General features: G+C 40.4%; 1 protein-coding gene across 7 annotated transcripts in view; it reads right to left on the bottom strand.

The window, feature by feature from the left end:
* The window catches only part of LOC133411247 (ephrin type-B receptor 1-B-like), a 188973-nt gene that overhangs the window by 13647 nt on the left and 158606 nt on the right, over positions 1 to 16720 (bottom strand). For 6 of the 7 annotated variants that reach the window (XR_009769643.1, XR_009769642.1, XR_009769641.1 and 3 more), the window contains 3 exons: positions 13509 to 13697; positions 12374 to 12621; positions 9422 to 9637 (listed from right to left, as the gene is read on the bottom strand). Coding sequence is in view for 1 of the 7 variants with exons in the window: in XM_061693348.1 (XP_061549332.1) it covers positions 9422 to 9637; positions 12374 to 12621; positions 13509 to 13697 (653 nt within the window). In the remaining 6 variants the exon portion in view is untranslated. The remainder of the gene's footprint in view (positions 1 to 9421; positions 9638 to 12373; positions 12622 to 13508; positions 13698 to 16720) is intronic. The other variant, XR_009769639.1, reaches the window with a different exon arrangement.

The raw sequence follows: 16720 nt of genomic DNA on the forward strand, positions 1-16720 counted from the left end.
ATGAAAAGTGCCCACACTTGCCACCTACATCTCTTCTAAGTCTGAGCCATGTATTTAATTGACCTACAATGGCCACCATAGCATACCTGCTTATAACGCTTAATGTTGTGTGTCCCTCTCTCCGCCCCCCCCTGCGCTGACGCCGACTCTCGAGCCAGGTCCTGCAGGGGAGCTTTATTCGAGTCTGTCGGGACCACAAATGTGCACCAAAGCTGCCCGGTGTCCACAATTCATCTGTAGAAAGCCTTGACAGAACGTGACAAACGTAAGGGACCGCATCAGAAGGTGATGGGCCGGGAGGGACCGTACTAGCATCCGTGTTAAATTGCGGGCCCAAAACCTGGTGAGCCTTTGAGTCTCCGAAACTCAGCAGGCCCAACTCCTTGCAGATAGAGTGATAGACCATGCCAAAACCCAGAAAAAAACTTGAATATGGATGAAAAGAAATGGCCAAAATCTTGTTACAGGAAGACAGAAAGATAATGCAAATGTAGATTTACGAAAGATTCACACAGAAATAGAGCCAAATTACCAAGAGATCCTGAGATGAAATTCCAAAAACAAATATGAAGGAGAAACAGGAATTAAAAAATATATATATATCTTAATAACACAAGTATTGTTGATTCATTTCATCTAGCATGCTGTCTAAAGAAGTAGTACAACATGACATGTGGATGACAGTTTGTGCATCCACCGTACGCCAACTACTGCGGGCAGTATTATTCAGCTTAGTACCAAACTGACATGGAAATAGGAATTCAGAAAATATTCTGATATCCAATTGAGAATAATTAAAAAACAAACAGTGAATTGATACATTAATCATTTTCCCCCATTGTCAAGGACAAGTAGTTAAATGCCCATCTTCGAATGAACTGGAAAACAAGTATTCTATTTTGGATCTGATTATTTAGTTGTTAGTAACAATAGCTTCCTAAAAACGCCACAGGCCCGTGTTTGAATACTGTAGCAGAATAATAAGAAAACACGCTTGACAAATAATAGCCTTGGGCTCCTCTTAAGCATTTACCCAAGAAATTGTCAAAGACTATAACAGATAATACCAACAAGAGGGAACCACAAGGATACATTTTATCAAGATGCGTGCTTGAAAAAAAAAACTTTGAGTACATAAAAATACTGAAATAAACAACTACAAGACGCTTCGCTACAGTCTGTGCTGCCTAAAACAGTGACATTAACATTTGCAGTCAATGCTATGACACGTTTACTGCATCAAGAAAAGTGAGACAAATTATGTTGAGGCTAGTAAGAAACAAAACCAGGCAAGCTGCCTCGCAGAACGTCCTGAGTAAGCATGCAGCGACGTAAAATGAAGTAAATGTGATGTAAATACACCAGTTGAAGTACAGACATCGCTAGCATAGAGCAAATACCGCGAACCATAAAAAAAGATCAACCCAGAAGTCGGCATTCTTTATAACTAATCTTCACTTTGCAATTCCCATCTCCTATTTCCTTTACTTCTCCAATTCAGTAATCCATTTCCTAACAATGCACACTCAAATGGACTTTTATTTGCCCAGGGAGAGAGCTCCATCAACATCTTTTTAATGAAATCCTGAGAGCAACCATCGCTCCTGGATGTTTGCCCAAAGCGAGCGAGATGGAGAGAGACTCTTGAGAGAGGAAGAGTGACAGCAAGATGAAGAACGGAAAGAAACAAGGGTGGGAAAAAAAGAGGAAAGAGGATGGTGAGATGTTGGATTTCAAAGCCACCCACGGGAATGTCTGCCAAAGAGGTGGGCGCAGGTCTTTTAACACATCTATGGTTGAGTCATGCAGAATTGCAATAGAAAAGCCTTACGTTGTGGTTGTATAGGTGCCTGAGAGCATGTTGCTACAGTGTATTGAATACTGGATAGTCTTGAAATATTTCCGCGCTTCATGCAAAGATAAGAGTGTAAAATGGTAAAAAATAACCAACCCGACCCTCCGTGTAGAATAAAGAAAAGTGCACTTCACACTGTGCCTCCCAAGGTTAATCTTGGCTAAAATGATTGACAGCCCAATAAAATCCATTATTATACTTGAGAAAATGTCTTCCAGATGACCGCTACGTGGTCACAGAGTAGAAATATATCTATTTGCTTGGATTTCCCAGCAGAAGAAATCTAATTCCTGATTATGAAAAGTACAAGTTTGTTTGGGTGGCCTTCACAGCTAATTAGAAAGAGACAAAAGTGCCAGAATTATCATTTGTAGTCCAAAATGAGATGGGAATCCATCTATAATAGTATAAACCACACACACTCACACACACACACTTCCAATTAATACAGGTTTGGACATATAGATTATGATGGCATATTTCCCCTGAAAACTTTGGTTGATATCCAAATTGTACCACTGTAGAGGGATTCAATTACAGAGGTTCAACTGCATTTACTAAAGCTGGAAGCATTCACTGCATGTTCTGTTACACTAACTTGAATTAGATCATCTTATTTGCTGGATCCATGTAATGGAAGATGTCCAGTCTAATTTGAGCTATTCCGTGCTCATATCAGAGTGACCTTGGCCCGATAATTCATTTACAGCATGTGGAAAATAGATGAATACGCTCTTATAAATTAGTCTTATCAAACTGGAGCACAGTATTAATGGACCGGATTTTTTTATTCGCTATTTTTACAGTGATGGGTACGGAGTTGGAATGTACTTCTTAAGAACTTTTTCCATGTTGTCACAGTCACTTGTTTGAAGATTAGGAAGGTTTTTTTTATTACTGTTTCTTGGTTATGATTTGGTCAGCTCATGGCATTTTGGTGATTTCTGGAAAAAATTTTTTTTTAAAGATAACTCGACCCAGACTCCTAAGAATATGGTGCATGGGTACTGTACAGCATGTGTACTGTGAGTGCACCTTTGGTCAAATAACACCATTATGAATGAATACGATTAACTCTCACTTAATTAAAAAATGAGTATAGTGCCCAATACTTGACCTCTTCATTGGCCAGTGTTGCAGCATTAGCAGATTATATTAGATTTGGGTGGTTTACTGCCATATAAAGTTCTCTTTAAACCAAAATTTAAACCCTTGTTTTTCTTTGCCGGTTGTGAACAATTATGTTTAAAACTAGTAGTATAGAATAGTTTAGCATTAGATATTAGCAAGTAAAATTGTTGCTAAGAGTTGTTTGGAATATTGCCAAATCAGAGTTCCCGCACCCCCTGAAATATTATCGCCCTGGTTGGAATCTCTAGGCCATATTTCTACTACGTGGTTCAAGTGACACAATTCCGATGTGACATATCAGCATAAAGAGAGAAAAAAACAAATAAAATCTGCTATCCTTAGATAAGAATCAATCCTCTTCCGAATGAGGATTAAACAGACAGATCGGATCGGACCTCGTCAATGCAAGCCTGAGGCTGATGACCGAAACGCGCTGATCAGTCACGTACACACACACACACACACCCAAGTCTACACAAACAACACGAATAATGTAGAGCAGATGAAGGGAGGAAAAAAAAACAAAAAACAGATCTTCAGTAAATCCAAAATACAGCAAATGCTTACTTAGTCTGCAGGCCATTAAACGTGGAATACGGTTGATGTTGTCAGTGACCATGTGGCCACTTGTGGAGTTTAACTGCATTATGGGCATCTTGACAAGAGAGTTGTGTCAGGTGTTCATGAAATACAGTGATCGTGATATGAATTACAGTACTTGAAATGTATATGTACTGTAAAGAGTAAAATATTACATTGTCGTTGTCAGGCGGTCCAATTTCATGTCTTTTCAGAATCGGTATTTATGTTTACACCTAATGTGGGACTTTTACTTTTACAAAAGGGTTAAAAATATCTTGTGGACTGTGACAAAAAAAAATGCATTATAGTTTTTTTAATTTCTTAAAAAAAAAAAAAAAAAAAAAGGATTTTGGAGATGCAAGGATTCCGCCCCAACAGTAACGGCATTCACTAAATTAAACTTACACCTGCAATATAAATCCATCTTGAATGAGTACACAGCCTTCAAATGTTGCAAAAATGCATCGCAACAACCACAGATGGTGAATCAAGGTCTACTTCATCCTGACTCTGGCGGCATGACAGAGGGGGTAAAATCACAGTAAAGAGTTTGGAACATTGTCCCAACTGGTACAATCCCTTTATACTGTATTTTCCTCATACTGTCTGTTTTGTGTGATTTGGAATGTTCAGTGCAATACTGTATTTCACAGCAGGTACAAATTCTAAGCATTTCAGAAATCCAGTTCCCAGAAGCAAAGCGTTCAGCCTCTACCCAGGTGGGGAAGCCAGATACGGATCGTGTTCGGTCACTGCACTGGTGGTGACTCATGCTTATCACGGTGCGGGTCGGATTCGACAGAGAGAGGTGGACTGTCTCTCTACATGTGCACTTTGCCTTCGCTTACGCTGTCAGATGAAAATAAGCATCAGTGCCCGTCACAAATGTGGTACTTTGGAGTCAGCCCATGCTAAGAGCAGACGGGAATGACAGCAAAGCCATTCCATTTGAATACATAACTCTTACCAAGCAGCATGATGCTTGCTCGAGAAACTTACTGCTGAATTTATGTTGCACTAGAAGGGAGCATATTTTCAACCTCGCCTGTGTGTGTGTGTGTAAACAAAGGTTCTTTATTTGAACATTAAAAATAGCTTGAGGAGTCAGGCATTGTCAAATCTTAGCAGGAGAATGACTGGCAAGAATGGGAACAAAAGGTTTTGCTTCACCTTCATGTACAGTACGTAGACAAAGTCAAGAAGAAAAAAAAACCCTGTGAATTCCACCTTAGCTTTTTGATCAGCACTTAACATCCGTCGGTAGTTAGGTCACAACTGATATTGTCAGGTTCATGCTCCTTGTTCACACTTCCAACTGATCCATTCTGATTGATATTCTATGGCATATCAAGAACTGTAGTTTTTGGCGTTAATCCAAGTTCATATAATTTTTCTCTTTCCTTTTATATGCATTTCAAACCAACATTATTAGGGGTTCCAACTGTTAAGTTATTATCTAGTTTAATATCAACTAGGATATATAAATGGTTACCACTTTACATTATTAACACTTGATAAGGACTTAATAAAAGGTAGCAGCTCAATATTACCGACTGTAGTATCAGATGATTCAAGTACAGCATCATTGTCACTTGCCAAGAAGTGAGCCCAAAATACACACCTATTTTATAACTGTTTATTATTTACATAGTTTATGACAACAGTATTAGCCTTTTTTATATAACCCTGTTCCAATGGTACCCAAAAATGACTTGGTGGCATTGTCATATGCACATTTACACTATGTAATCGGAAAACTGCCCCTGAAATCTGTACTGCATAAATAATATGCAAGTCAAAATGCAGCCCGGGGCCAGAGTGAGGGTGAAATGATGCAAGCAGCCAAGTGACAGAAAACAGCAGCACATTTCACATAGCGCAAGCAGTGGAGCGGAACGGCGAGAATGTCGTTCGGGTCGCGGGGCTTTGACGGACGAGTTTTGTTGCAAGCGCTGCATGACCTCGCCTTTCAACCTCTCTCAACCTCAATGACACAAACAAACACACCAACAGAACAAGGCACCTGGGGAGTGGGGGGAGCATGGACGAACAGTACAAACTGGATGCCCACAAACTGAAAGAAATAGGCAATGTGTTTTCTGCATCATCAGCTGAGGCAATAGAAAGAAAACAACTACATGTACAGTATATCACAACAACATGACCACTTGCCCAATATAACAATTTCCAATACAAGAACTGCTTTGAAAATTTGGCCATGACAAGGATATTGCTCAGTTTTGATTGACAATCATATATACGAATTAAGTTAGCAATATAGTTATTAAAGTCCGTGTAGTTTGCAGGAAATATCCGTGTACCTGTAATTACTTGTTTACAAAATAATTTTTTTAAATTAAAAAAAAAAATTTTACATTTGGAAAAAAATAAGCAAGATGTGTTTGAATCACTATCTTATTACTGTCTCAATATAAGGAGTACTTAAAACCCTTAATCCCAATCAACATTACCCTTAAACATAAATGGCTTACAGATGATTTGACTTTCAGAAATATTGCGCCAAATTGCACGTGTTGACTCTCCATAACTTCCACCAACAACCTAGGCTAAACTTGGCTCCTTCTCAACATACGAAGTTTCTCTCAGTCGAGATGTAACGCGTCAACATACTTCCTTGGCACCAATTACAGACAGGAGATTTGTGGCATTTTAGGGAATTGCACACAAAGTGCAAAAAAACACAAATAGGTGAATTTGTGGATTGTGAACTGCAAATTTGCAGGGGATTACTGTAAAAATAGCTATTAAAAGTTGTGCTATATTTAATACACACTGACAATGACACAGTGGCAGTAATACTAATAATGTTACTAACCTTGCAATTATTAAAGGAATGTCAATCTTGTCAAAAAATATATACAACCTTGAGATACAAATTTAGTTTTTGCGTATGCTTGTAACTCAAAACACTGAAATCACGGAATATCTGAAATCAACTTTCCACATTGAAAAACCATCAATCCCTTCCAACCCCCCCACTCCGAAAAAAACCCAACATTTTTTTTAAAATAAAGAACATGCAATTAAAAAAAATAGCAAATATTGTACTTTATAAAACCATCTGTTCTGACTTGTATTAAATAAAATGTAAATAACTAAACTGTTTGTGCATTATGATTAATTCATTGTGGCTCCTTCTGGCCTCTGGGGGGCAGTACCATACAGTCATGCAGACACAAATGAAGAGGTGTTTCATACCTCCTGAAAGTGACTCACTAAGCTGCTGTAATATTTGTCTTTTTTCACCCAGAGGATAAAGAATATATGCCTGCGAGTATTGTTATATTGTCTGTCTACACGTGTTGCTGCACCGTTTCTATACAAATCTCTGTTAAAGCTTTATAACACTGCCACATAGCTGCCATTCGTTAGCCCGTCTATGGCGTTTTTCAATCTGTTGGCATCGAGTAGAACAAACGTGTATCTAAAGCAAAGCTATATGGTTGTTTTACAAGTGTAATTTGTTTTAGGTTTAGTTTTACAGTAAACTTCAAGTGGGACTTCACTTACAGAGTTAGTGTGTGTACAAAGCTTACTTTTGCAAGACAAGTCTAGTCCGTGCAGGATTTTATCAGCAAAATGAATCTTGACCTTGGTAAGCTTCCTGCAGCGTGCTAAGTGCAACCCACTTGGATGTAAATGCCCCACAGCTTTGCCTCGTCCGCATTGCACACAATGACCGCCAGGTCCTCCTGACCATACAACGCACCGCGCCGCTTGCACTGTAATTGCTGTGCCGGCAACTGCATAGAAGAATTAGAAAAGCTGCGTCGGGAAAGAGGTGATTAATTTGCCAGGGGAGGAGGTCGATGTCAATGTAAATCACCGCATGTTAGTGCAATTTAATTTCCCCCCCGATTCCTTCAGCTCTGTCTGCGGCGGCAGCCTCGCTTGCTGATTGTTTTGCGACAGGTCATAGCTGAGCAGGTCACGGAGGAAAGGGGATGGTGGATAGCTTAATTATGCTGTGGAGCCATGTATGCAAGCCACAAACCCCCAACGACTCCTGAAGCTTGTTTGCATGTTCACCTTAAATACATCAAGGACCAGCGTGACAAGGAGGTCTTAATGAACAATCCTCACAATGTACTGTACTGTGCAAAAGCATTGGGCCACCCAAGGGTTTACTGAGAATTCAGCACACTGAGTGAAGACTATTGTTTTTTGTTACAAAAGATGAAAGGAAATGTGGCGGTATCGAGCAAGTATCTACCTGAACATGAACTGGGAGAATTAAAAACACGTTTTTGATCAATTTCCCTGTGTCTTCACCTTTATTTAAATTAAATAAAAACATATATTTTAAGATATCTTTGTATGAGCCTCCAGGCACTGACTCACTGGGCTATTACCTGTATGCGTTTGATCTAAGCTTTTTGCACCTGTGTCAAAATACATCACAAGACAGTCCTAAAATAGCCCCCTTTATGGCATAAGGTATTAATATTCATATTCATCCATAATATATACAGAATTACCACAGAAGTACCAATATGCTGTATAATCAGAGTGTTAAGAATACATAATTTGCATTAACTGTCCCTGAGGCAAACTGAAGAAAGGTACAACTTCGGGAAAGCATTCTTAGAAACTGGTAATCCCAACTGAAAAGAGGTTGAAATGAAACAGACATGAAACAATGAATTGAAAAGTTTAAGAGGTGCATCAGAAAAGTTCCAGGACGGTGTCACAAAAGATAAATTTTAAATCCAAAATAAAAAAGATTTTCCTTCAAAGTGATCTCCTTTAAGTGCACTGCACTTTCCAGCGACCCTGGGAAGGATTCTTGGCTGGGAACTGTCAGATGGTCAGGGCATTGTGAGCAGGCGCACTATCATGGTGAAGCAGCCATGAATTGTCCTTTTTCTCCATAGATGTGCTGGTTGATCGTTTGGCAAAGTTGGAAGGGGAAAACACGTAGTTTGCGAACTTTCAATAGAGCGTTTGAAAATCACAACGTACAGAATCAGAATCATCATCTTTTATTGTCATGAACATGCATGCATGCAGTGAAACCTTATCTTTCTTTCAATCATCCAACTATAGTCTGGAACTTTTCTGACACACGTTGTACATACATTATTGTAAATCTACCACAAATCGTATGTGACAGTTATACCTGACTTTGGGTTAGCTTTATTGGATCTCATGCAGGTCTATCTAATAGTGTGTTTATCATCACATATGATAGAAAAGCTGTAAAGCCAGCTTTTTTGTACTAAAATCTCAAAGAATAGTAAATGAGATAAAAATTGATGAAAGAAACACCTGTGCATGCACATCATTAATTAAATTCACGCACACACTTTTGCCATACATGCAGAGAGTTGTAAAAGTGTGCGTGTGTGTTTGTGAATGTGGGAGAGGAGAGGCGGCCGACGAACTAACGATAATGATGGCTGCTGATAATTACAGATCTGTGGTGTGGAGGAGTTAATGAGGAGCCAAAGCCTCCCATGATGCCCCTGCAATAATGAACGATGAGTGAACGAGAAGGAGGAAGGCAGGCCGGCAGGCGGAAGAGATGGGAGCTGTCAGTTGGAGAGGGCGCCATGCCCTTTGGTTTCCGTGCACTCGGGGCATGTCAACGAGAGAGGAGCCTTCCCAGAGGAGGCTTGTCTCCACGCTAATGAAGATGTGACAGAAGCAGAAACCTGGACCGTGACTACAGAGCATCGGGAAAAGGGACCGATGATGATGAGGATGAAGAGAGGAGGAGGAGTGAGCTCTGGAAAAGGCTCTCACGTTCTTTCTTCAAATAGAATGCTGTCAGGTTGACTCAAAATGAGTTTGACTGATGTTAATAGAGGACAATTAATTAAAGGTACCCACCAAAGAGCTGGTGTAGCTGGGATCAGAGGTGTCCTCCTGCAGGTAGCGCGACAGGCCGAAATCGGACACTTTACACACCAGGTTGCTGTTGACCAGAATGTTGCGTGCGGCCAAGTCTCGGTGCACGTAATTCATCTCGGAGAGATATTTCATGCCGGCAGAGATCCCACGCATCATTCCCACCAACTGGATCACTGTGAACTGGCCATCGTTTTGCTGCAAAACAAACATACATTACATGTTAATATAATCTCAAGTGCTACTGAAGCCATTATCGGTCAACCGTACTTGGTAACATAAAATTATGGAAAATTTACCATTGTTTGTACAGAAATACAGTGCTGCTTTGAGATACGAGTGACCTGACTTCCAAGTTTTTCGATTCTTTGGTTTGACTTGTGTGCAAAAATTCAAGCGTAGTATTGTGGCAGTGAACTTAACTTACTTCACAACATGCACCAGTTTGGCAGTTGGTGAACGATTCTACAAAAAGAGGCTTCAAGCTGTTCAATGCCACTCACAGTTGAAGTTTACTGTCAAACTAAACATCAAACAAAGAGAACACAGGGTGTATTTAACAACCACATAAGCCTGCGAGCTTATTGCTAACACACAATGGGAAATGCCATAGATGGGCTAACAAATAGCATCATTCTGGTAGTGTCATAACGCTTTCAGCAACAGATATTTAAAAACAAACGCTATATCAAAACAAATATAACAATACTCACAGGCATATATATTCTTTATCCACCCCAAAAAAACTACTTGCCTCCCAGTGGCCAAGTCATGCACACCGGAAGGAGCCGCAGTGAATTAGGTATGATACACAAACAGTTTAATTCTTTAAATTCTATTAAATTATGTTATTAATATTATACAGTACTATTTTCCTTATCAGCAAACATTTGACTTTTTTTTTTTTTTTTTTGTAGGGGGAAAATGTATTGTCCATTAATTTCAATGGGGAGGCATCACTGTAGTTGGGTCTATGTGTTAAGTTAAACAACCAAATAAACCCTTTGTTACCACTGTCTTTGCGTAAAAAAAAACAAAAAACAGGCCTGTTGGGGTATTTTGATGTAAGCATGTCATAAACATGTTATTAAGTCACTTGGACACGGTTTTAAATTGTGAAAAAAAAGCATGTCTCGTTTAAGTCAACATGCAACCCTACCCGATAGCCTAGACGTAAGAAGGAGATGGAAGATTGTTATCACGTTCTAAACAGCCAGTATTTCCGAGTTTCAAAATGATTTCTGTTTTTTGGGGGGATTTGAAGAGGGTGTGTGTAGATTTTTATATCCACTGCACATTTCTATTATTAGTTTGCCTTTTGAGACACATCTGTTTTTCCAAGGAATGATTTGATTGTTTATTTTCATAACACCATTTCCTTTTTTTCCCCAAATATATGTGTAGCAGTAAATCTGCATCCTGAAATTATTTTCATTTAATAAGCAAATGAAGAATATTTTCCAATCAATTTACAGGCGTACTTGCATTAATTCAACTAAACTGTGTTAGTACACTGTTCAATTCCGGTTTGCGTTTTCTCTTTTTCGCATACAAGCGCCGTGGCCATGCCCCTGTTGTGAATGCTCAGAGGTGCTTTGAACTCCCCTGGAACATGGGAACAAATACAAGGGTGAAACAGATCGATGCAAACACAAGTTGGAAGTGGCGGTTAGCAAAGCCAGCTTCAAAGAACCCTATAAAGCCCGCCTAAGATCAAAGTGGTGCGGCGCGGCCGTCCATGAGATTGAAGGAGAAAAAAAAGCGAGTTGAATTTTGATTAAGTTTCTTAATATAAAACAAGCGGCACGGTGGCCGACTGGTTAGAGCGTCAGCCTCACAGTTCTGAGGACCCGGGTTCAATCCCCGGCCCCGCCTGTGTGGAGTTTGCATGTTCTCCCCGTGCCTGCGTGGGTTTTCTCCGGGCACTTCGGTTTCCTCCCACATCCCAAAAACATGCATTAATTGGAGACTTTAAATTGCCCGTAGGCATGACTGTGAGTGCGAATGGTTGTTTGTTTCTATGTGCCCTGCGATTGGCTGGCAACCAGTTCAGGGTGTACCCCGCGCCTCCTGCCCGATGACAGCTGGGATAGGCTCCAGCACGTCCGCGACCCTAGTGAGGAGAAGCGGCTCAGAAAATGGATGGAATATAAAACAAGGAGCCAGAGGTCCAATCATAGTTTCGGGCATTAACAATAGAGCGTTTGACAATCACAACGTACAGTGAAACCTTATCTTTCGAACGGCTTAACGTGTGTAAAATTTGAAGTCTATGTGCCTTAAATGAGGCTGGTGAATGGCTACCGGTACTAAGTGCAATCATCCAACTATAGTCTTAGAAATGGCCTTTTCCCTAATTGTAATTCATTTCATAGTTGCTGGATGCTATGTGCTTCTGTAAATAGATGCAGAGGGTAATGACTGACCTGTCACCTGTACTGCGTATAATGAGAAGATGTAGATGGACCAATGAAGTATTCGGTACTGCTTGTAAATTGACTAACCCTAACGCCAACCCTACCCCAATGATAAAGTCTATGCAGTCAGAGACAGCACAAGAAACTCAAGCCGCAGCACCATGTAATAATTTATGCTAATTGTTCATTAAATAATGAATGTTTTTTTGTTTCTCATTTTGCATCTGATTGCATTGGGGCTGTGAAGCACCAGATCCAACAGATGGAGCTGTGGTGAAAAAAGAAGTTGGAACCCTGTAGGAAGTGAGCATTACTGCCAATTTTGTGAGCCAAAAGAGTCAGACAGACATTTTATTTTCATAGGCATGCTAAAGCAGAACCCTGTTTTATGGGATTCATTCATTTCTCTCCCATAGTAACAGTTGCCTGTCTTGAATTTGGTCAAACTCTCGAATGACTCCAATAATAATAAAACCAACAGTTACAGTCGACGGCATCTATTTAGAGAGTCACTCACCCTAAGGAACGAGTCGAGGGCTCCGTTCTCCATAAACTCTGTGACGATCATGACAGGTCGGCTCTTAGTGACGACGCCCTCCAGGCGGATGATATTGGGGTGGTCAAACTGACCCATGATAGACGCCTCGGACAGGAAATCACGCCTCTGCTTCTCGACGTAGCCTGCCTTCAGGGTTTTGATGGCGACAAAGATCTCCCTCTTACTGGGCAGCTTCAGACGGCCCTTGTATACTTCCCCAAATTCACCTACAATATAAGAGGAAGCCAGTGTCGTCACTAAGCACAAGGACAGCATATTTGCTTTGGATCAAATTTCTCCTGGTTTCCTGGTTTGTCACTTTGAGTTTTGTGGCCCTGGGCTCTGTCATATGACAAGGTCATCATATACTGTATTAAGCTGAACTGTTGCCCTGCATTCGACTAACACTGTCACCTCAATTTGAATGTTTCCTCTTCCGACTCAGAGGCTTAGACCCAAAAGCATGACACATATTCCTTATAATGAAAGACATAAATTTGAAGAATTCGATGTCAAACATGTCGAAGCTGTTTGATGAATGACTATCAACTAGATGTCCTGCAGATTCCCCCCACAGGAGAGTCAATGGAAACAGAAATCTTTAAACCGTTAGCCCACGGTAGTCGTACAACAATTCAAGCTGTGTGGCTTCCTCTCATCTCACTTGCAGAGAAGGACAAATTTAAAGGAGCTATTCCAGGCACAAACTCATTACCAGTCCTATTTTAGTCTCAATAAAAGCAATCACATGGTGTCAGAAGGCTCTACTAGATATAAGAAACACCTTATCTTTAAGCACACTGAAAATGCTTACCTGATCACTTGAAAACAAAGACAGCAATCTTAATTACAGCCTATCATTTATGGGAAGAAGAACTGTATAACATATTTGAAATTATAATCAGTAAAGCAGTGGACATACGGGGAAGAACTCATTTCTAGTGCAATTACAGTAAATCCCACAGTAGCTGGCCTACATTCTGCTCCTGTCCATGGGTCCCCCTGATTGGCTGTCTTCGTAACCCTGACTAATTTCTGTGTTACCACAAAGATGAAAACGTAATACAACATGAATAAATTCAGTAAGAGACACATAGACACAGCGTGACTATACCTGCACCGATGACCTCCTCGATTTTAACAGTTGAGACATCAATCTCCTTGGCGAACTCGTGGACGGCTTCGTTGGGGTCTTCGTACGTGAAGGGGTCGATGTAGATCTTCATCCCTGGGGAGCCTGAGAAGTGGGTCGGGCAGCCCAGTGGTGAGGGGCAGTTAGACATGTCGGCTCGCAAAGAGAGTTCTAGAACAACCAAAGGTGCTCAGTAAGAAGAAACCCATCTATTTTTTATTTTTTTTCATTTGGCTGATGTGTTGTGTTAATAGCTGAAGAATGTAATTGACCTTAAGGTCGTAACTTCAATCACATTCAGCAGTACTTCCCAGTTCCCATCACTGCAAGCTTTTAACAGTATTAATGAGGACAACTAAAGTTGATATATGGTTCTCCTTAAGATTAATGAAAGGCTACTACTAGATGGAAATGATTATTGCAGCACAAATCTGACACATCAAATAGTATGGGTGGAGGGTCAAACAGGCAGTTTACGTTCCATGTAAAGATAAAAACTAAATGCTGATTGGCAAAGTCTGAGTTTGCAAAGGGGAGGCAGTTTGTCATAGACTGGAACCATTGGATTTGTTGTATTTTTGCCAATTGGAAATAAGTGATATAGCAATACCCCATTCCTGGGTCACACTGTCAACATTATGAAACCTTACATGGAGCCGGTCGAAACCCCTCAGTAAGCTGCAGTAATATTAATTGTTCTTGGCAGAGGATACATAATATATGCCTGTGAGTATTGCTATATTATCTGCTTCACCCTTTGTATTCAAATATTGGTTGCTTAAAGGGTTACGACACTGCAACACTGATTGTCAGCATTAAGCTAAACGGACCTATCTAAACTAAAGCTATTTGGTTATTTTAATTGTTGCAATTTTCTTTGTTTGTTTCGTTTGACAGTAAATTTCAACTGAAGACTTGTTCAGTAACAAAGTACCAAACTGCTGGACATACTGTAACTTTTGATGTATAGTATATTCCTTTTCTCTTCTCATGTAATTGTTTTGATCTACTCTATGGGAGACAGGTGCTCCGATGGTCAGAAAAAGAGTAAAAGAAAAAAGTTAACCTTCGATACACATGAAGCTTTGGGCTAAATGTTTTCTGCAAGAATAAAGGCATAGTTTTCTGAAAGTTGTTTTCAACTCTCGAGGTTCCACTTTATATATAAAACTAGATAGTGAAAAGGATGAAGATCTAAATAAGAGAGACCACACAGACAATGAAGATTTTTTTTTCTACCCTCTATGTCTCCCCCTTGCAGTCAGTCTCTCAATTCTTTGATAGTGCTAGAACCAATTTTGCCCACAGCCTTTCCCTACAAGCTCATAAAGAGATAAAAACTGCTGCGCCATCAGCTTGCTCTTTATGCCACTCGGCGATAGGTGAGCGCAATTCCCGGGACCCGCAAATGAAATGCCAGATTCTCTGGGTTGACAGAACGGGCGGGCATGGCTGCCGAAACACTCTTGTAAACACACTCAATACACGCCGCCGCAAGATGGACACAACCGAAAACAAGCAGATGTCAAATCATCATTTTCTACAGTGGCACCCGAGGCAGACCTCTTTTGCGGAGTGGAAAAACCTTGGCGGGCATGATTGGAATAAACCCATCTCCATCAAGTCAATTTGGGCCCTTTTCATTTGCATTACACACGCGGCGATGGAGAGGTCCCAAGAGATAGAGACGAGATGAGGTCTGGTCTTGGAGGGATCAAGAAAGCTCACCTCCATCTTCACTTAAAGCTGATTCTAGTTACGCCACTAATTGCCTAGAACCCTATCTGTGTGAACCTAATTGCTCATTAGAGATTTCATTCAGATCAGATTCAAGATATTCCATTAGAGGGTTTATAGCTCGGCATTCCATAAAAAAGGGTCTTGTTTATTGGTATTGCCGAGCTGCAGCAGCACTACTGGTAAGGACTCAATATATCAAATTGGGAGATGTTGATACTTCAAGAAACATATGGGGACACAATCAAATATATATCTACCACACATGCATGCATGCAAGTCCTTGTGCACATACATAAGAGCAGCCCATTATTTTCTTGTCCCCACTTCTAACACCAATTTCATATATTATTTAAAATCGAACAGTATGTGGACCATCTTTTCATGGCCATTTCATAAAAGAAACAGCTTATTTATTTATGTATTTATTTTAACAAGTCCTTTATCCGTGTGTGTGAAGCAAATGTATCCAAACCACTGTCCTATTTTTACATAGCCTTGAAAGCAACAATTCTTTCACAAGGGAGGTGAAAGGTTGTTGCGGCGACTGCAGGGCTGAACTTGTGACATAAATTCATTCTTTTTCTAATCAGATGGATGCATAAAGTGCCGAAATGACAACAATTGGACAGGGTCGTGATTTATTGACTTAACTTTTTTCTTAATGTATTAAGTTAAATATGTACATTTATGTTAACTGGAGGCGGCACGGTGGACGACTGGTTAGAGCGCCAGGCTCACAGTTCTGAGGACTGGGGTTCAATCCCCGGCCCTGCCTGTGTGGAGTTTGCATGTTCTCCCCGTGCCTACGTGGGTTTTCTCCGGGCACTCCGGTTTCCTTCCACATCCCAAAAACATGCATAAATTGGAGACACTAAATTGCCCGTAGGTGTGAATGTGACTGCGAATGGTTGTTTGTTTGTATGTGCCCTGCGATTGGCTGGCAACCAGTTCAGGGTGATAGCTGGGATAGGCTCCAGCACCCCCGCGACCCTAGTGAGGAGAAGCGGCTCAGAAAATGGATGGATGGATGTTAACTGGATTCCACTGAACCGTTTCACTTTCACCAATGTCCAGCATTTACCTCGCTATTAGTTTGCCCTGATCATTTAGTAAATGGTCCTAATGCACCGTCAAATCAACTTCACAAAATGTAATTATTGTGAACTATGCATCCCAATGGTGAAAACATTCTGCACACTTGCACAAACTAATGATATTCTCATACTGAGGATTTATACTGTTTCAGTTACATTATCTGGTAACCTGAGTGGCGTAAAATACTAGAAGCAGCTGTCAGTATTTAATAAGTATTTCAAAACCATTTGCCCACAATGTGATGTTCACTCATCAGAGACACTGCTTTTTTTGATTAGCTGTTTGTTTGGACTTGCAATTCACTCTGTAAAATCCACAAAGAAAAATCAACGCATAATATGATGCACCGGTAACTGCTA

This window comes from Phycodurus eques, chromosome 13 (genome assembly GCF_024500275.1).
Source record: "Phycodurus eques isolate BA_2022a chromosome 13, UOR_Pequ_1.1, whole genome shotgun sequence".
Classification (NCBI taxonomy): domain Eukaryota; kingdom Metazoa; phylum Chordata; class Actinopteri; order Syngnathiformes; family Syngnathidae; genus Phycodurus; species Phycodurus eques.